We start from the raw sequence: 21,585 nt of genomic DNA, 5'->3' as shown, positions 1-21,585 counted from the left end.
AGAGGCTGTAAAGGATCTGCGCGCGGCGACAGACTTCGCGCTGATGGCGACGAAGCGAGCGGCCCAAGCCGTGGGTAAGGCCATGGGTTTTATGGTCGTCCTTCAGAGGCACCTATGGCTAAACCTGGCTGACCTCAAGGATGCAGACCGTAAGGTGCTGCTGAACGCTCCAGTGACTCCCTCCGGCCTCTTTGGTGACGCCGTGGAGTCCATTATTGAGCGCTTCGCGGAGGCTCAAAAGCGCGCCAAAGCCATGAGTCACGTCATGCCTATGCTCTTTTAATTTCAATTATTTTTTTTTTCATTCTTTTAATTTGAATCATTTTAATTTTCTTTGCAACTTACAGGTTTATAATATCTGTGTCTTTCTGAGACTGAATTAAAAATTAGGCCTACTATAAAATTGCTATAGAAATCTATAGCCTACCACAAATTTGTTTAAAAGATCTACCAAACACTGTGCAACTATACTGAATATAGCTAGCTGTCTAAACTTTATGGCATTTATATTTTGCAAAAAGATCGTGATCGCATATTTTTAAATTCAATAGGCCTATATTTCTGGAGGTGCGAACAGAGAAAACATCCTGGATCTGAACTCCGAAGTCTTTCTATAAATAAACTAGGCCTATTTTTATATTTAAGAAAGCCTATTTGATCTGTACATGTTAAAATCGTGCCTAAACATTCTATCATTTCTCGGTCATAACTGTCGTTCTTTAAAGGGTAAAGCAGGTTAATTATTCGGATCAGAAAGAGTTCTTAAAGAATTGAAAGACTTGTTCTTTTTGTGCTTTGGAAAGACTTTCGTTAATTCAATTATGCGGGATGACGTGTGGTAGAACTCCACTTCCCACAATGCATTGTGCAGAGGTGAAGCGGATGTTTATATTCCGCGTGAACAGTGAAGAATGGGCGAGCAATGACAGTAGAAGTGAGAGATGGATCGAGAACACAGAACACACTCAGCACAACACTCCAACACACCATTGAATCCTCTGTAAGTTGTCATTGTTTTAAGTCCGTCAGGGCGGTGTGGCATGACGGCCTGCGTTCTTATATATTATAGGCGATTCATGAACTATAGCTCGGCTTGCTAACAGTTCCTCTTTTCTTGTTACGTTTGAAACGTTTAGATCACATAGAAAGCCACATATGGATAAAACCAATCGATACGGTGGTGATAGATCTAGCAGCCATCCGCAACAGCTTTCAGTCTAACATTAAAGGAATAGTTCACCCGAAAACACCAGAAAATTCTGTCATTTTCTCCTTTTGTGTTTGTTAGAAGAAAGTCTGGTTTGAAACAAAATGTGCGTGTGTGTTTTAAATATAGGTTTTTGGGTTAACTATTTCTTTAACTTGCTGTGTTTGGTAATTTGCCATGTCATTGAATGGCTTTCACAATTTTTTTCACTATTTTGGCAGTAATCAGCATGATGTCAGTATCTAAAACCACTAGAATATGTTGTGGAAGTAACAGAAATACATCTTAACTAGAAAAAAACCCTCTTTATTTCATATGAAGCTCTCTCAACAGGAAGTTTGCGTTTATACTTTGTTTATGCCAGTAATCAGATTGTTCAGGGAAGTTTTGCAATAGTTTATGATATATATTTTACACAATAGAACATGCAGCTTGCCTGTTCATTTGGATATAATGAATATTTGTGGCTACAAGCGAAGTAAACCATAAGAAAATAATTTTTACAAACTCATTTTGTGAAAACAAGCCAAACAACAGAAAATGTACAGAAAACACTTACAAATGGATGTACAGGTGTTAGTGTTCTATTAGAGATTTTAATATTTAGAATTCGCTTTTATTTTATATTTTTAGTTTTTACTTTAATCTTAAAGGGTTGCTCCACCAAAATGAAAAGTTTGTCATTAATCACTTACCCCATGCCGTTGCAAACCCAGTCATTAATCACTTACCCCATGTCGTTCCAAACCCGTAAAAGCTTAGTTCGTCTTCAGAAAACAATTTAAGATATTTTGGATGAAAACCAGGAGGCTTGTGACTGTCGCATTGACTGCCAAATAATTAACACTGTCAAGGCCCAGAAAACCAGAAAAGTATGAAAAGTATCGTCAGGATAGTCCATCTGCCATCAGTGGTTCAATCTGAATTTTATGAAGCGACGAGATTACTTTTTCCCACATCAATCTACACTCCATACACTATAAATGTAAAGCAAAAAAAAAAGTTTTTTAACATCTTTGCAAATTTATTAAAAATAAAAAACTTTCATACCCTTATCTGGGACAGTTGGAATTTAGTTCAGGAGCATTCATTTTACTTGTAGGTGTTACTAGACTTTGAGTGAAGTTAACCTGTGGCAAATTCAATTGAATGGGTATTATTTGGAAAGGCACACACGTCATTATAAAAGGTCTAACAGCTGATAATGCATATCAGAGCAAAAACCAAGCCCTGGGGTCAAAAGAACAGTCTGTAGAGCTCAGAAACAAGTTTGCGTCAAGCCACACATCTGGGGAAGAGTTCAGAAAAAAATTCTGCTTCATTGAAGGGTCACAGAAGCATGTAGTCTCTGTTACCCTTAATGGAAGAAGTTTGAAACAACCAGGATTCTTCTTAGAGCTGGCCAAACTGAGCAATTGATGGAGAGGGGCTTTGGTTAGAGTGGTAACGAAGAACCTGATGGTCACACTAGTTGACCTCCATGATCATATATGGAGATAGGAGAAATCTACAGAAGGACAAACATCACTGCAATGCTCCACCGATCTGGGCTTTATGGCAGTGTGGCAAGACTCAATCCTCTCTTCAGTATACACACATGAAAACACACTTAGAATTTGCAAAAAAGCACTTAAAGGACCCTCAGACTGTGAGAAATAATATTATCTGGTCTGATGAACCTCAATTCCAAGCATCATGTTTGAAGGAAAGCAGGCAGTGCTCATCACATGCAGAGTAGCATCCCAAAAGTAAAGTGTGCTGGTAGCAGCCTCATGCTGTGGGGCTGTTTTTCAGTGGCATGGACTGAGGGACTCATCAGAGTAGAAGAAAAGCTCAGTGCACCAAAATATAGAGATAGACTTAATGAAAACCTTGTCCAGAGCATTCCGAACCTTAGACTGGGCAAAATGTTTAGCTTGCGATAAGACAATGGACCTAAACACACAGCAAGAGTGGCTTATAGACAACTCTGTGAATGTCCTTGAGTAGTCCAGCCAGAGCCTGAGCTTGAACCCAATCAAATATTTCTGGAGAAACCTGAAAATGTGCATCTGCCCCATCCAACATGACAGTGCATGAGAGGTGAGGAGAAGAATAGCAGATAATTGCCAAATGCTGATGAGCAAAGCTTGTCTCATCAAACAAAAAAGGCTTGAGGCTGTGAAGGTGCTTCAGTTAAATATTTAGTTAAAGGTATGAATACTTATGCAATGTACTTATTTCAGTTTTTTTTATTAATTTACGAAGTTGTGACAATTCTATTTTTGCTTTGTCAATGTGGTGTATGGAGTGTAGATTGATGTGGAAAAAAAACTAATTTTAAGCAGCTTAACATAAGGCAGTAACATAATAGAACATGGAAAAAAATGAAAGGGTATGAATACTTTCACAAGGCACTGTATATATTAAATTTAATTTCTGTTTTGTTTTAATCAACATAAAAACCGTGTTTTAGTAGTTTTAGTTAAAAAATAATAACCTTCCTGTCAATACATTTATCTGTATTTGTTTTTAAGTGTTTACTTGTATTTAATCCAACTTTTTTTTTAGTATTTAAAACATAGAAGATGTGTATATTGTTCATAAATTCATACTTGTCTTGAGTGCTTTTATGAATAATATACACAAATGAATTTAACTTGTTTCATGAATGAAGCCAAAAACATTACTGATCTTCTTTTATATTTCAGGGTTCTCACAACTTTTTTGTGTGATTTTGTTTGTGTGTGTGTTTGTGTGTCTCTCTATAACCCACAGGTCATGCATGCAGCTTGGCCTATAGTCTGTACTGTGTAAAGCCTATCGCGCTACAGCGCAGGGAAGAGAAAAGGGCTGTGCTTCCTGACTCAAACCCAGTCCTGCTGCTCCATGTTTCCTATGCTAACCCTTCTGAGCATGTTTTACTATATCTGTCTACGGCGGCGCTCCAGGAGCGGGACACGGAGCGAGGCATTGGGTAGCCGGCGGGCGGTGGAACTGGGCCAGCGTTCGGCACTGCCTGTCACCGTTGAGGTCGAGCAGTATGGCAAAGAGGTCCTGGACTTCAGTTCTCACTACGGCAGCGAGAACAGTATGTCCTATACCATGTGGAACCTGGCGGGAGTGCCTAATGTCTATCCCAGCTCAGGAGACTTCACCCAGACAGCTGTGTTCCGCACTTACGGAAGCTGGTGGGAGCAGTGCAGCAGCTCTACTCCACGTTTCCGTCGTACGCCGCACAGTTTCCACAGCCAGGACTACCTGGAACTGGCCTTCGAGGAACCCGTCTATCCCACAGCTGTGGAGGTGCTGGAGACCTACCACCCCGGGGCCATTGTCAAGATCTTAGCATGCTCGCTCAACCCTTTCTCCCAAAACCCTCCAGCTGATGTGAGGTAAAATGTTAGGTGTGAGCGAATGTTCTGGATTTGTAATCAAAAGATTGTAGGTTCTGATCCCACAAAATGTGAGCCATGGAATTTAGCTCCAGGTTGCCCTGCCAGTTACTTTAAGCTGAAGAATTCATCTTTTATATCTTTATTTTTTATTATTAGGCTATTTAGTCCATTTATTAGTAATTAATAGCCTAAAAATGTACATTATTCTAAATGAACAGTCCCACTCCAATAAAGCTTGTCCAGATATATTTCACTCATTCAATGTTAATGTTATATATATTATTATATATTAATAATGTTATTATATATATTATTATAAATACATTTAGTGCTGTGAAATGATTAATTGCAATTAATCGCATCCAGAATATAAGTTTTTGTTTAAATAATGTGTGTACACACACACAGCATATATTTTGAAAATATTTACTTGTATTTACGTGTATATATTTATATTCATAGAAATTATATCATATATAAACATATTTAATATATAAACGTGACATATTTTTCTTAAATATATACATGCATGTGTGTGTGTTTAGTATTTATATATATACATAATAAATAGACACACTGCACACACTACACACACATTATGTAAACAAAAACTTTTATTTGGATGCGATTAATTGTTTGACAGCACTACTATACGTGTGTGTGTGTGTGTGTGTGTGTGTGTGTGTGTGTGTATGTATATATATACACACACACACACACACACACACATATATACACGGAACAAAATTATAAACGCAACACTTTTGTTTTTGCCCCCATTTTTCATGAGCTGAACTCAAAGATCTAAGATTTTTTCTATGTACACACAAGGCCTATTTCTCTCAAATATTGTTCACAAATCTGTCTAAATCCGAAAACCAGTCAGTATCTGGTATGACCACCATTTTCCTCATGCAGTGCAACACATCTCCTTTGCATAGAGTTAATCAGGTTGTCCACTCCTCTTCAATGGCTGTGCGAAGTTGCTGGAAATTGGCAGGAACTGGAACACGCTGTTGTATACGCCGATCCAGAGCATCCCAAACATGCTTAATGTGTGACTTGTCCGGTGAGTATGCTGGCCATGCAAGAACTGGGATGTTTTCACCTTCCAAGAATTGTGTACAGATCCTTGCAACATGGGACCGTGCTTTATCATGCTGCAACATGAGGTGATGGTCGTGGATGAATGGCACAACAATGGGCCTCAGGATCTTGTCACGGTATCTCTGTGCATTCAAAATGCCATCAATAAAATGCACCTGTGTTCGTTGTCCATAACATATGCCTGTCCATACCATAACCCCACCGCCACCATGGGCCACTCGATCCACAACGTTGACATCAGCAAACCACTCACCCACACGACGCCATACACGCTGACTGCCATCTGCCCTGTACAGTGAAAACCGGGATTCATCCGTGAAGAGAACACCTCTCCAAAGTGCTAGACACCATCGAATGTGAGCATTTGCAAACTCAAGTTGGTTACGACTATGAACTGCAGTCAGGTCGAGACCCCGATGAGGACGATGAGCATGCAGATGAGCTTCCCTGAGACTGTTTCTGACAGTTTGTGCAGAAATTCTTTGGTTATGCAAACCGATTGTTGCAGCAGCTGTCCGGGTTGCTGGTCTCAGACGATCTTGGAGGTGAAGATGCTGGATGTGGAGGTCCTGGGCTGGTGTGGTTACACGTGGTCTGCGGCTGTGAGGCCGGTTGGATGTACTGCCAAATTCTCTGAAACGCCTATGGAGATGGCTTATGGTAGAGAAATGAACATTCAATTCACGGGCAACAGCTCTGGTGGACATTCCTGCAGTCAGCATGCCAATTGCACGCTCCCTCAAAACTTGCGACATCTGTGGCGTTGTGCTGTGTGATAAAAGGCCGATTATAGAGTGACCTTTTATTGTGGCCAGCCTAAGGCACACCTGTGCAATAATCATGCTGTCTAATCAGCATCTTGATATGCCACACCTGTGAGGTGGATGGATTATCTTGGCAAAGGAGAAGTGCTCACTAACACGGATTTAGACAGATTTGTGAACAATATTTGAGCGAAATAGGCCTTTTGTGTATAATTTTTATTTTGTTCAGTGTATGTGTGTGTGTGTGTGTGTGTATATATACCTATATATAAAATAAATTAAATGTACTCTCTTTTAAATAATTTTACTGAACAGTTTAAACCAAATTCATAGTCATGGCCAGTTACATACATTTTTGTTTGTTATCATGAACTGCTCTAAACTGAGACCAAATTTCTGATTTCAAGATGTATTGCAATATTTAGTAAAGAATCGCAATTGAATAACAATATCGCAGATTCTTCCGAGTTGGATGACATTGTTAGTGTTTTGAGTTTTGTCATGTAATTTTTTTTGCAGGTGGGAGGTTCTGTGGGCCGGCAAGCCCAACAAAGCTCTGAACCCTCAAGCTAGCCAGTTCTCCCCCAGCATCAAGCAGATCAATTTTGCCACCAACCTGCTGCGTCTGGAAGTGAACAGCTCTCTTATGGAATACTACACAGAGCTGGATGCTGTGATCCTGCGAGGCGTTCGGGAAAGACCCATTCTGGCCCTCTATAAGATCCCTGTCATCGACATCAATGATCTGAGTGACAGTGAAGAGGAGATCAGTGAAGCAGGAGGCCTCTGCTGCAGGTCGGGTGGAGAAAATAGGCACAACTTGGGGAACGGCTACTTTGATAGGCTCCCTTATGAGGTTAGCATTGGAAACTCTCATTGATGCCTGTGAGTTTTGGAATGTTTAGGAACATGTAGTTTGTGCCATCAGCGTGTTTAATAAATAGTACGTATGCCAAGTAACAATGATTTTGTTTTCAAGAACTGTGGATAACAACACATGTTGGACCACAGAGTGTTGAAATCTTCTGCGTACCAGACACATATTTAAAATAAATAGTTGAGATGTGGTCTAGTTCCTCAAGCCCTGACATGTGTGGTTGCAATAGGTCATTTTCAGATAATTAGAGACCATTTTATTGTAATTTAAAAATACCTTTCCCATTTGTAATCCCTTATTACCTCCACACAGCTCCGATCTCCTGTCCAAACCTCTGCCAACCTCACAGTCTCGTTAAAGCAAAAACGAAACATAATCTGGCCATTATCTGCTAACTGATATCCAGCATCACACTCATTCTATTGTTCACTTTTCCAACATTGCACATAGCAAAAACATGATCAGTTCCTCCACAAAGCATCTTGAGAGTAATCTTAGTATCTCTGTCTTTGCAAGAAACTATTTTGATGCACAAGAAGAACATTTAGCATGCTGTGGTTGGGTCTGAAAGTCACTGTTTGTTTGTCACTGTAGCTAATCCAGCTGATCGTGAGTCACCTGCCGGTTCCAGACCTGTGCCGATTGGCTCAGAGCTGCAAGCTTTTTCACAAACACTGCTGTGACCCGTTGCAGTACATTCAGCTCAGCCTGCAGCCGTACTGGGCCCGGCTCACAGACGCCTCTCTGAGCCACCTGCAGAGCCGCTGCACCCTCCTGCAGAGACTAAACATGTCCTGGACAGGCAACCGTGGAGCCGTGACGGCCGCTGGGTTCTGCAGGTAATGGCAATGAGTCTATGATCCAGATATTTAAAATATTTGATCTACCAAATGTATGGGAATAGTCGCTTCATCTCTGTCTTTTTTCCTCAAGCTTTATGAAGGCCTGTGGGGTGAGTCTGGTGTGTTTGGAGCTGTCGTGCTGTCATTTCCTGACTGAAGCGTGTTTAGAAGTGATCACCCAGACGTGTCCGTGCCTCCAGGAGCTCAATTTGGCTTCCTGTGACCGTCTGCAACCTCAGGCCTTCAATCACATCGCCAAACTCACTAACCTACGCAGGCTCGTGCTGTACCGCACCAAAGTTGAGGTGAGAGCAAGACTGAGAAAATGCCTGATTTTCTCAAGTAAAACCATCTGGGGTGCACTTAATTATATGAAGCTATGAATTTTATGTATTTTTAATTTGTAATTTAATTTGATTTGAATTTGCAAATTTTCCATTTTTAATTTTTCAAATTAAACAAATTCAAATTCTGCTATAAAGCAGTATATTAATGAGCTCAAATCAGTTCAGTGTTCATTTATTTCATTTTAGTAAGTGTATAAAGTGAATCAATTATGAAACAAGTTTCTTTTCAGCAATTCAGCAATAGACCTTAGTCAGGTTTGATGGCATATTGAATTTAGCACATATGAAAATGAGGCCGTGAGGAGTAGAGTTACAGTCTTTCGCATGCAAAGCTCCTAGATCATTTAATTTTCACAACTCACAACTAGTTGTGAGTTTTTGTCTACTTAAAGTTTTTTCAGAAAGACATTTGATCAACTAAACAACCTGAATGTTGTCAAACAATCGAACAGTCCATTGAACACACCGTACATCTTTCCCTCACAGCCTCGTTTTCATTCCCATCAAAAATGAAATATGGTACTACCCTGACATAAGTCAATAAGCAGCTTGACAGAAAGCAATAGTAGAAAGGCAAGTCAGCAAATCATCTTGGCTGACTATATTTTAGCTGGTAAAATTTGCTAACAAGACTGTTAATCTTTTACCCCATTTTTGCCACACTGTTTAAAAATATTTTTAAATTTACATTAAAGGGATAGTTCACCGAAAAATGAAAATTCTGTCATTTAATTATATTAATTATCCATAAGACCTTCGTTCATCTTCAGAACACAAGATATTTTTTACGAAATCCGGGAGCTTTCTGACCCTGCATAGACAGCAATGCAACTGACATGTTCAAACCCGAGAAAGGTGGTAAGGACATCATTAAAATAGTCCATGTGACATCAATTGTTCAACCGTAATTTTATGAAGCTACTAGAATACTTTTTGTCTGCAAAGAAATCACAAATAATAATTTTATTCAACAATTTCTTCTCTTTGGTATCAGTCTTCGATGCACATTCACATAGAATATATGCATGTGGTGCTGCTGATGCAGGAGCCGCCGTTCTGACATAGACCCTGGATACGCTGTGCCTTGTTTGCAAAAACAAAAAAAAGGAATGCACCCATGCATTGTGGTACTGTCGTAAACGTGCATCGAATTCAGACACGGAAGACAAGAAATTATTGAATAAAGTCATTTATTTTTTTCTTTGCAGATAAAAAAGTATTCTCGTAGCTTCATAAAATTACAGTTGAACCACTGATGTCGTATGGACTATTTTAACTATATTCTTACTACCTTTCTGGGCCTTGAATGTGTCAGTTCCGTTGCTGTCTATGCAGGTTCAGAAAGCTCTCTGATTTCATTAAAAAGATCTTTATTTGTGTTCCGAAGATGAATATAAGGTCATACGGGTCTGGAACAGCATGAGGGTAAGTTTAATAGTCTTGTTAGCAAATTTTACTGGCTAAAAGCTAGTCAACCTAGATTATTTGCTTTTTATCAATTGTGGGAGGGGCCATTGTCAGGAACAGCCAATCACAACCATTTATGTTCCTGCAGCAGTACAACACACAAGCAAACGGAAACCCTTCTCAGTTCCATACAGATTAGATGAACATTGTTTTTGTACCTCATTGTATACTTCATTACTTGTATTACGTGTAACATCTGGATTGTGTCATGTTCACTGTATTTCCTGCATCACATCTTTTTGACTGTATCCATGATTAAAGCAAAAGATTTGGGTGGTAATAATGAAGATTTTTAACATCAAAGCTGAAATTGCTAATTACTGATCCATGAAATTTTGTGTTCCCCCAAAAGTTGCATGCTTTATCGTGCATCACCTTTGTTTATTGATTATACTACATCATTAAAAAAGCAAGTTATCTTGGGAGTTGAAGAAAACATGCTTATGCCAGTCTATTTTAAGCTGTTATAGTTACCTGTCCTTCTAATTGCTTAACATCAGGCCGTGTAAATCTGGCATACTGGCATACAGGCCCAAGATTGCCACTTATCTTGGGTCGTCCTGTCCCTCCGTGTGTGGTTAACTGTGAATCAGCATTTGTAGTCGTATTGGTGCTCTTCCAACAGGTATAATGTTTCTGTACCTTTTCTGTAGTGATGGCGACTGCACGTAAACATACACACGAACACTCAGGCAGCAGACTCTGTCTGTAGCAAACCCACCTCTCTGTCATCATCACTGTAAATGAAATGTCTTCTAGGGAACCTAATGGTGTAAATAACAATGGAAATATACACAAAATGAACTCAAAGAGAACCGTCAATCTTCAAATGGGTGTTTCATTTCACGTGACTATTTTTAAAACCAACACAATAATGAAAACAATGGTTGTATTCTCTTAGTAGTGGTGCTCTCATGACACTTCAGCTTTTTAAATCAAAACAAACCCATTTTTTTCTGAGAAACATCATATCACTCTATCTCCAATGTGAGTGTCAGCCATGTGTGCCAAACCGTGAGGTCATATAATAGTTTTATTTTGACACATCTATTTAGAAGAATATTGAATAACGGAGTTAAATATGTTGTCATCTTTGATTTGTGATATCAAATGTGTGTTTGTTCTTCTCATTTTGACTCCACTGGCATCTGAATAGAATGTTATGTTATTCTCTCATTAGTGTTATGTGTTAATCATTACTGTTTTCTCCATTTTATTTCTTTTCACATGCAGCAATCAGCCATATTGAGCATCCTCACATTCTGCCCAGAGCTCAAGCACCTTAACCTGGGAAGCTGTGTCATGGTGAGTCCCCTGGTCAGTTGAACTGATATGTAGTTGGTTTGTGGCTAAATCCCAGTTTGCAGATTACAATGGTTTTTATTAAAAACAATGGTCAACATAAAAAAGGCTTTTGAAAGTAATGGTTTAGCATTTTGAGAATAAAGTCCATGCGACCATGTTTAACTTTGCTCTTGTCATTTGACTGAATTTTCAAAATATTAATGGTAACACTTTAATATAGGGACCAAATCTCACTATTAACTATAGTTGTTTATTACCATGTCTATTATTAACATATTGGCTGTTTATTAGTATGTATAAAGCACATATTGTGCATGACCATATTCTATATCCCTAATACTACCCAATACCTAAACTCAACAACTACCTTACTAACTAAAGCAGCAAATTAGGAGTTTGAGGCAAAAGTCATTGTTTTTGAAATATTTCAAATGTTTGTTTAATTTTAATATGGCACTAAAATGCTATTGTAACATACTAAATATTATACAGTATGCAAGATTAGCTTTAGTGTATCTCAAATAATAATAATAATAATAATACATGGAAAATAGTATATTAAAAGGAACTTGAATGGTATAGTAAGTAGGCATCCATGCTTATGTTTATTGGGATATTATTGCCCATGATACACAAGATTTGTTGCATCAGTGTGCAATTTTATGATGTTATACACTCAGAAAAATAAAGGTTCCAAAAGAGGGTTTTCGCAACATGCCCTAGAAGAACCATTTTGCATTCCATTTTTTTTTATTTTTTTTTTATTTTTCAATTCCAAAGTGGCCTAATTAATTAGAATTGGCCCTACTTTTTGTATTTGGTGTGAGCAAAAACTGCAAATCAGTGTGTTCATTTTCAGCTATAGGAACATTGGCTGGTCTGGTTGTTTGTCTTCATACGCTCATAGAATAGCTTAGAGATAGTCAGTTATCAATGAGTGCTTCACTGTAGCTACATGGTGATTTGATCACAGATTGAGGACTATGATGTGGTGGCGAGCATGCTGAGCGCACGCTGCCGCTCTCTACGCTCCCTCGACCTGTGGCGCTGCAGGAACCTAAGTGAGCGCGGTCTGGCAGAGCTGGTTTCGGGCTGCAGGCTCCTCCAAGAGCTAGACCTGGGTTGGTGCTCCACGCTTCAGAGCAGCTCTGGCTGCTTCCAGCACTTGGCCCGCAGTTTGCCCCACCTACGCAAGCTCTTCCTCACCGCCAACCGCACCGTGTGTGACTCTGACCTGGAGGAGCTGGCCGCTAACTGCAGCGCTCTGGAGCACCTTGATATACTGGGTGAGATGAGTGTTTTTATTTAAAATGCGCTAAGATTTAAGGATTCAAACCTGCATTTGTTTCTTCTGTGAAAGATTTTTTTTTTTTGGAAAAAATATTTTAGTGGTTTTGCCTGCAGAAGGAAAGCTAAAAACAAAAACAATAATCTTGAATATACATGATCGTTTAAAAGTTTTTGGGGTTAATTTTTTTTTTTTTTTTTTTGTTATTTTAATTCTCTTATACTCACCAAGGCTACATTTTATTTGATCAAAAATACTGTAAAAACGGAAAAATTGGGAAATATTAAAATTTTAAATGAATGTTTTCTATTTTAATATATTTTAATGTCATTTATTCCTGTGATGACAGCTGAATTTTCAGCAGCCATTACTCCAGTCTTCAGTGTCACATGATTCTTCAGAAATCATTCTAATATGCTGATTTGGTGCTCAAGAAACATTTCTATTTCAGCATTTGTTTGAAATAAAAATATTTGTAACATTAAACTTTCACTTTTTTATCAATGTAATGTATCTTTGCAGAAAAAGTAATTTATTTTTTCGTTTTTAGGTGAACTATCCCTATAACTGTTTTCGTTGTTGTTTTTCAGGCACACGGATGGTGAGCTCTGCCTCTCTGCGGAAGTTAATGCAGTCTTGTCCTCAGCTAAAGCTGTTGGACGTGTCCTTCTGCTCGCAGGTCGACTCTCGCTTCGTCCAGGAGCTCAGTGGCCTTTTCCCGAACGTGTCCATCAAGAAGAGTTTCACTCAGTAAAAGTCGGTGGGTCCTGAGCAGGAGCAGTTTTACGGGATGGTCTTTAAGACCCCGGGGAGAAGGGTGGTGCATGGTGCTGTGAACTTGCTGCCTTGAACTGCACTGAGCCGTGAACTGCCGGTTCGAAGATGTTATAGATTTTTCACTCGCTGGTCTCACTATGTATTGAATCTTACACGTTTCATCAGACCTCAGTTTTTGATCTTAATCTCAGGGTTTTATTTTTGTCTTCAGAGAGAGACGTTTGTAGTATGCTGCACTACAGCTGAATGGTTTTGTTTTAAACGTACTTATTTGAGTGTTTCAGCACCACTGTTTAATTTGCTTTGTTAAATGTTGTCAAATCGATGTTAAATATTGTTAAATAGTGTACTATGATTATTTATTGATTGATTATAAATTCAGGGCCACATTGACTTGAATTGTGGGCACAGAAATCTTTTGTGGCAATACCTTGTTTGTGTGAAACTTTGCCCATATCTCCTGTCAATCCTGTTATGCACATGTATGTACACAATAGGGCAAATACCAAAATATAAGCTTTTCTCCTCTATTGCAAAACTTGACGTTTCCTTTTACACAAGCGCATGCTAACCGGTAGATGACATATCCTTGTGCCTTAGTTTTAAAGAGAGAAGTGCTTTGTTAGTTTGCTGGTCGTCTATATTGTGCTATGCTAAATTGTGATTTGCCAAAATCACCCTAAACCAAAGGGTTTTTCTTTTTTCTTAATACATTTTCATTTTGAAAAATGGCAATGTACTGTATTTTCTTTAAATGTGTACATTTATTCAAGTCAAATCAAGGATTAAGCATAAATTGTTTAGTGCTTTTGGAAAAAGTTTTTAAGTGCCATGTTAAAAAAAAAAAAAAAGGTTTTCAATTTGACTTACCTGTGCTTTACTAGCAGTATAATAAGTACACCCTATAAACAAACTCTACGGTTAATTTGAAGTAACCTAACGCTACATAGATTGTATTTATGTTAAAATGTACAGTAGGTGCAGTGAATGTTTTGTCATTTTGGATATTGTATTAAATTTGTGCTGTTTGGAAGCAGAAGGCTTTTAGCATCATGTCAGATCTGAGAGTGACAGTCGAGGTCCTGGTTCAATAAAGTGAGGCTTAATATTTTGTGGGTTTGTCTTTTGTGATTGGAAAATTATAAAAAGAATTGATCTAATCACACACATTATGTTTGGCCTGTGGTTGGTCTATATATTCACTCCACCCGTAAGATCCAATAATTTGGTCAAATTGAAAGTCAAAAACTTCCCTGGTCTTAATCCCTCAGAGTTTAACAGCGTATTAATATTGCATCTGGTAGTGACAGTCTCATCGGACTAACAGTGATGTAATGAATTGTTTATGTCTACTTTAATGATGGACTGAGGAGCTCTAATGGGCCCTGAGGACCTGGAGGGATGCAGTTAATTAGATGAAACGATTTCTTGATTTCTATACAAATATTGCTAGTGAGTACACACAGAAAACTGTCATTACATCCCTGTAACAGTACAAAGCATAATAACACTGTCTGCCTCTGCTTATGGACCCTGTCATTTAGAAGTGGCACTGCACTCCTGCTACAATGTTTCAGCATCACTATGCGTTTGACCTTTTCTCTGTTTCATAGAACTTTTGTTAACATAATCTAGTTTTCAGGAGTCTTGTTAACACCTCACATACCTTTCCTGACATAAACAAAAGATGTTTGCTTTTGCGCTTAGTTTTAACCTTGCGTATATTGTATTGTATATATTTTTGTCTCTGAAAAACAGTTCAGAAAGAAAACTAAAAGATATACTTATCAAACGCTTTTCGTATTTACAGCTAAAGTATGTTTCTGGGGGGAAACCAGGAGCAACTGTGATTCATTATGATCCATGGTGTGTGTAACATAAATATGCTGCCATGTTCATTTGCACAGCTTAAGTCAGAGAGCACCGAAGAAAACCCCGGAATGCTGAGCTACAAATCGCCATGTGCTGCTGTTGTTACGTTTAATCAATGTTGCTTTGGGTGTCCTAGAATAAGTCCTCACTAGATGGCACTAGAGGATAAGGATAATCGTTTTACACAATCACGGTATTAATACAGTCAATTCTTGTCTTAAAACGTTTTGTTTTCCCAAATATGGAGAAAATTGCATCACTCAAACTTTTTAAACTAGTCTAGTTGTAATTTATCTCTGAATGGTTAAAGCTGGGATTTGCACGATTGCCTATTTCAAACCTTCCAAACAAGCACCACGAAAAACATAAGAGCAACTCCAAAACATTAATTCAGCTCACTATTAGTAATCATGACTATAAGCTATTACGAAGAAAACGTAATGTTTCACATTATTAGTAAAATATATTTTATGGTTTATTGGTGTCAAAACTATATTCAAATTTAAATTATTTCAAACTGATTGACTGCAAACAATAGCAAAAAAAAAAAAAAAAACCAAAAAAGCACGTGAAATAAATTAATGCCATAAAAGAAGGCCTATCGAGGCCCACGTTTTGATGTCACAAACTAAGCGACACCCTAAATAATAGTGCTTCATCTATAACTGGTTCTTTACAAAACCTACGAAATTGAAATCGAACTAGTTTAGATATTCTAAACACTGTCCGTACTTGTTTTTTCTGCCTTTACCACAAAAACCAGCGCGCTGTGTTAAACGCAAAAAAACGCATGAAAGCTTCAGCAACACATCTCAGTGACAGTGCTCAGGGTATAGCTATATCCTGTTTTTATTTCTCTATTTCAGGGAAAATAAAGAAAACTTGTTGTGGCTTACAAATTTCACGCTCTCAGTTTCTTTTGAGATTGCGCTGACATATTAAACCATTTGAACGTGTATTTGTTCATTCTGTTTCACATTTAAAAATTTCGTTTAAAAACTTGACCGAGACGTCAATAAATATAAAGCTTCATCCGCATATTTTTTTTTATACACGACGACATAAAATGTCAGGTTTGATTCTTCGATCAAGAAAAAAACATAATTTAGGCTACTACAAAATCCGATTTCTATCACAACCTCTGCGCATTTTATTATACCCACAAAATCATCCAGTTCAACGTTTGATGGAGTCTTTCTGACAGAGTAAATAAAACAACAAATAAATAGCTCCACAGTATTTGTAGAATTACATGACAGTTTGATCAATTAATCTATGTAAATGTTTCTTTTGAAAAACAAAAAAGTAGAACGATAATAACAGACTGTGGAATAGATTTACACCAAAATATGAATTAAAATAGAAGCAAAATAATACAATAAGAAAATAATAATAATAATAATTTCTGATTGTTGTATTGTATTTACACATAGCAAGCCCCTGGGAGAAATCTTCCCATTTTTCCAATCTTCCAGTGTTTACATTTTCAGTAAATCATCACTGCATTGTGTCCCTATAAATGCGAAACGGAACCAACACAATGAAGAACTATAAAACACACAAAAAAACAACAAATAGAACAAAAACAGTTAAATCCAAAGTCAAAGTATAATTTTCCTGTATAGCTCTGATGTTGGGTAAACGTGGAGAATATTTAATAATAATAATAGTGCCCGTGTTATAAATTGATATGCTTGATAAATGAAGGAAATATAAAATACACAAAAACGCTTTGTCATATGAAACAATGATGAATGGTTTGACTTCAATTGAAAATATTGCAGGTCACATCGCTTGCTTTTCCCATTCTCCACGATACTGTGTAAATAATCTCTATTTCAAAAGAATTAAAAAAGACATTCAAATGTTTGAGATATATAATATTGAATTCGTTGGGTAGAAAATAGTGCTAACATTGTTGGAGACTGAACATTGTTTACTATACATAAACATATAGTAAAGTCAGCTCATAATTTATAAAAAAGCAGCTGAATGTGGGTAAAAAGCAACTGACTTCCGCAAGAGATAGCAAGCAATATTCGGCTAAATGACTATATAAAGGCAAAATATACCAAGACTCTAATGTTAAAGAAATAAGACGAAAATAAAATAAACAAAAAGCTCTAAAATCTTTTCCAAATTAAAAATAAAACGAAAAAAGTGCTCAAGTGAGAGAATAACGTAGCTATGTCCTTTAAAAAGTATACAGTATTTACAGCACTGTGTGGAGTCCTGTGAAACAATTGTATTTTATGGTAATATGACTAGATCGAAGGAAATGCCAGGTTTCTATCACTAGCCCTTCGGTGACCTGTCTGCAGCTCGATGCTGGAAGTTTCTTTTTATTTCTTTTCAGTTTAGAGCCATCCGTATTGATAAAACGGAGAAAGAGACCAGAATCAATTGTGTGAGACTAATTTCTTGGCGCCAACACTATAACATCTGTTTAGTGTGACCTTGCACCTCACTGTGTCTCCATGAGTAGAAGAATTGGTACATAGCCATGCTGTATGTAAAATAATAATAATGTTTAAAGGCCTTTTGATCCCAAGAAAATGGTTGAATACTGTGGGTGGATGCATGTCACACTGATGTTGTTGTTTTTTTCAATCGAATCGATGTTCACCCTCAGTCGCCCACAACAAAAGTAAAAATGGCGTGTATTTGTCAAATGCTGCAACACTAGTCACTTTTCAGGCTAATTCCGCAAAAGAAAATGCAGTGAATGCGTCTAGATGTAAACAACTGGCTATGGGACACCCATGCTCGCGTTTGAGGGACATTTCGCTCGTCTCAAAGTGTTTGATAAATAGTAGGGTTACACCTTAAAACTGCGTCTTTTCACAGTGCTGGGTTTTCAGAGAACAACCGTTCTCTTTGCTCGCGCGGGGAACGCACGGTCCCCTCTGTTGCAGCAGTACGAATTTTGAGTAACATTGAAGACGGATATAATCTGCTCTCCCGCCTCAGTAGTCTAAACCGCAGCTGCTTTCACTTTGGATAGCTCCAACGTGAACGTAATCATAAATGAAGACTGAGGCAGTCAGTATGATAAGATGTGTCCTTGTTTTTGTCTTGTTTTTGTCTTTTCTCACTGCACTGGCGTCTGAACCCCGTGATGCGGCGGCGTGTCTCCGTATACGTCCTCGGTACCCGGCAGAGGTCCGCAGGGAGGAGTCATCCGTTTCTCTTTCTGTCTTCTGTTACAAAACCAAACCCTCACTACCTCTTTTTCCAACTGCAGACTGTCCGCCAGCGAAGTAATTTCCGACGCGGCTGGCTTTGGGCACTTAAGGAAATGGCTCTCCAAAGCCCCTTTGACGCTTACCTCGATGGAAGTCCTCTTTTTCCGTTTCCTCCCCTGCGCAGCTATCTTGTCCAAGCTCGTGGGGCTGCCAGATGTGGAGTCCGCCTCCTCCAACCACTTGTTCAACAAAGGCTTGAGCTTGCACATGTTTTTGAAGCTGAGCTGCAGGGCCTCAAACCTGCATATTGTGGTCTGCGAAAACACATTTCCATAGAGCGTTCCCAAAGCTAGTCCGACGTCCGCCTGCGTGAAGCCCAGCTTGATCCTCCGCTGCTTGAACTGTTTGGCGAACTGCTCCAAGTCGTCCGAGGTCGGCGTGTCCTCGTCCGAGTGGTCGTGGTGGCTCTGGTGCGGTTGGTGCTGGTGCTGGGACGGTGGATGGCCGTGGTCGCTGAGGTGTGGGCTGTGGTGGTCCTCGTGCGCGTCGCGCATGCTGTGGTGGTGGATGCCCTGGCCGCTGCCCGGGATGAGACCGTTCACGCTGAAGCCGGGCTGCGAGTAAATAAGGCTCTGTCCGTTCGACGTGGCCATGCTGGGGATGTGAGCCGCCGTCGTCGTTCTCCATGCCCTTGAATCGTGATGGTTGCCGTGCGTCTGATGTACCAGATGGGGTGGCCGCGTCTGATGCTGTAGATTGCTGGAATTGTGCATCTCGTCCCGGGGGCTCTGAACCGCTGGCTTGATGTCCTGCTCGCCGAGGGGACTGGACGACCACGGACCTCCTTCTCCGTGTGACAAGGCTGTTATCCACTGGTGCGCGTGGCTGAGCGGGTGACTGTTGCTCTGCAGCGAGTAGTCACTCTGCAACAGGGTTTGCGCGTCCCTGTAAGCCGTGGCTTGCTGCATGCTCCCAGGCTCCGAGTGCACAATAGATGGGCTGGAGGTGAGGATATTGTAATGATTGGATGCTGTAGTCGCCATGACTCTCGGAGCCGGACTGATCGCTCCTATTAAAGGAACCTTGCATTTGACAGTTACTCTTTTGCCACAGGCGTCTTCCAGGCTCTTTGCCAAGAGGACGCAGCGGCGCGCACCTGAGCTCCGCCCCCCGACGACGCTCATTGGGTGGAAAGGGTTAATGGACGCGTTTTTTTGGAGGCAGCCTTCAGTTCATTGGATGCTCGAGAGTCTTAACAAACACTGCCTCTTTCCCTCAAAAGAACTCCGTGTCCTGCAGCACCTCTGAAATGTGAGGGACCGACGGGCCACCAAGACCGGAGCGAAGAACATCAAAGGTTATGCTTTTTATAACTTGGAGAGAATTCATTTCAAACTTGTCTGTTATGGAATTTGCTATTTTGTGTGTATGTATGTATGTGTATTGTAAAATAGAATTTATGCAATAAATGAAAACTATTTTATGTGATGTCATTTCATATTTATTTATTACAGGTTCGGGGTTTCATTTGTCAAATAAGGGAAACTAGGCTCTCTAATCTTTCTAGCGTGATGTTTGCTGAAAAGTATTTGGATAGTCAACTTTACGGAGAATTTTCAGAGTATTAAAGAAAAAACGTTTTGCAGACCACGTTTAAAAAGTATTAACTAATTTGTTTAAAATGTCGTTTGTCTCATTCAGGAGTTTGATTCGGAAGAACAGCCACAAACAAAACAGTTCTTTAATGAATAGCCAAGTTTGCTGGCCATCACAGGCAATAACTTTGATGAGTCAAATGATGCTGTATCCAGAACAGATTAGTCTAAGTAAAAATTTAGTAATTAAAAAAGGGGGGGGGGCGACGACGAAAGAACAGAAAAAGAAACAAAAATAGTATTTATTCTGAGGCAGATATTTAATTTAACATGTTAACATTCGTTTCTATTACATATTTTAAATAGGCCTATGTAGCCTACCTTTCATCAGTTTTAAAGTGGGTGATATAAGAATTAGAGACATGACATGTTATATTAGGTATATTGTCATTTTTCTCATTCAGAAATAAAGAGCAGAAAATATGTTGGTTGTATAAAAAATTGTAGCCTACTTCTCTAAAGAATAATAATTAATAAAAAAATAAAAAATAAAAGCCACTGTAAGTATAAGATGCGTACTAAAAAGTGAGTAAAAGGCAGCTTCAGGTAAATAGGTAAAAATAAATAAATGATTTAAATGTTTTAAAAAAAAACAGCCTACCATTTTTTATGATTGAAAGAAAGCGAAAAACTCTCTATGAACGTTTTAGATTGCGTTCACTTTATCTGATCCCTGATAAAACAGGGTAATCCCGATTTGGTTCAAACAGAAGTTATAATTCACCCAGACAGAGGTACATGTGTTGCACAGTGACTGTCTGAAACATGCCATTTATTCGGCGGTTATGTTTATTTTACTTTGTCTTATTTCATAAGAAATATAATTACAAATACAACTATTACTCCAAACATCTAATTGGCATTTTAAATATCTAATTACACTTGTCTTTTAGTCAACATCTGCCTATTAAAGATTTAAAATGATATATTTTTCCTCTGGGTTTGCACGGTGTACAAGTCAAAGGAATATTTCAGAGGGAAAACAGTGGGCCGTTTGGGACCGCAGGTGCCTAAAGCTGACCAGCTGGCTTCTCTGTGAGCCTCTGTAAAGAAAAACACACGACATTGTCCGAGGAGGGGGACATTTTTTCAGCAGCTCTGCTGGTTGCTATAGAGAACAGTAAATTAAACAACGCCTCATACGTCACCAGTATCACCTCCTCTGGAAGGCCCTACGCACATCAGAATGGATAATGGACAAAAGACAAAAAGAAACAAGAAAGACTGAGAGAGACAGAGAGATCAGCTGATTTTAAGGAACTGTTTAAAAACATTAAATAAAGTGTCATTTGCACAACTAATGAACTTTGAAGCAGGCATACAGCAACGTCCAATTACGCGTCACTGAACAATAGCCTAATAAACAAGGTAGAAAAACATTCAATAACATTCAACACATTTACCTAAAACTATTACAAACTCAGGTCGTTTATATCAATGGAAAAAATAATTAAGATAGGCCTATTTTAACTGCTAGCCTGTAGAAAGGGTTTATTAGCCTAAATGTAAAAGTGT

General features: G+C 38.8%; 2 protein-coding genes across 4 annotated transcripts; one reads left to right on the top strand and one right to left on the bottom strand.

Annotated features, from left to right (window-relative positions):
• The first annotated feature begins 869 nt into the window (after positions 1-869).
• LOC306886816 (F-box/LRR-repeat protein 4-like) lies at positions 870-14,469 on the top strand. Of its 3 annotated transcripts, XM_079444131.1 has the most exons (9): positions 870-1,000; positions 3,965-4,581; positions 6,975-7,311; positions 7,927-8,171; positions 8,266-8,284; positions 8,375-8,479; positions 11,222-11,293; positions 12,267-12,579; positions 13,172-14,469. In XM_079444131.1, the coding sequence occupies exons 2-9, from the start codon at positions 4,076-4,078 to the stop codon at positions 13,333-13,335; spliced, it is 1,761 nt and encodes a 586-aa protein (XP_079300257.1). In that variant the 5' UTR covers positions 870-1,000; positions 3,965-4,075; the 3' UTR covers positions 13,336-14,469. The 3 variants fall into 3 exon arrangements, with proteins under 3 accessions (XP_079300257.1, XP_079300255.1, XP_079300256.1); XM_079444129.1 differs by having other exon boundaries at positions 8,266-8,479; XM_079444130.1 differs by having other exon boundaries at positions 3,898-4,581; positions 8,266-8,479.
• Positions 14,470-18,321: 3,852 nt separating this feature from the next.
• LOC306887400 (POU domain, class 3, transcription factor 2-like) lies at positions 18,322-19,580 on the bottom strand (the record flags this gene model as incomplete). The annotated part of the gene is made up of 1 exon (XM_079445095.1): positions 18,322-19,580. The coding sequence occupies exon 1, from the start codon at positions 19,456-19,458 to the stop codon at positions 18,322-18,324; it is 1,137 nt and encodes a 378-aa protein (XP_079301221.1). The 5' UTR covers positions 19,459-19,580.
• Between the last annotated feature and the right edge of the window lie 2,005 nt (positions 19,581-21,585).

Source organism: Barbus barbus, assembly GCF_936440315.1.
Source record: "Barbus barbus genome assembly, chromosome: 21".
Classification (NCBI taxonomy): domain Eukaryota; kingdom Metazoa; phylum Chordata; class Actinopteri; order Cypriniformes; family Cyprinidae; genus Barbus; species Barbus barbus.
This window is presented reverse-complemented; position numbering and strand designations above follow the sequence as displayed.

What these genes read in the sequence shown, in the direction of transcription:
- LOC306886816 (XM_079444129.1), top strand. Translation starts at nt 4,076, where the DNA reads ATGTTTCCTATGCTAACCCTTCTGAGCATGTTTTACTATATCTGTCTA. An exon ending in ACGGCCGCTGGGTTCTGCAG is followed by an intron (nt 8,172 to 8,265) that starts GTAATGGCAATG and finishes TTTTTCCTCAAG; the next exon opens with CTTTATGAAGGCCTGTGGGG. An exon ending in ACCTGGGAAGCTGTGTCATG is followed by an intron (nt 11,294 to 12,266) that starts GTGAGTCCCCTG and finishes ATTTGATCACAG; the next exon opens with ATTGAGGACTATGATGTGGT.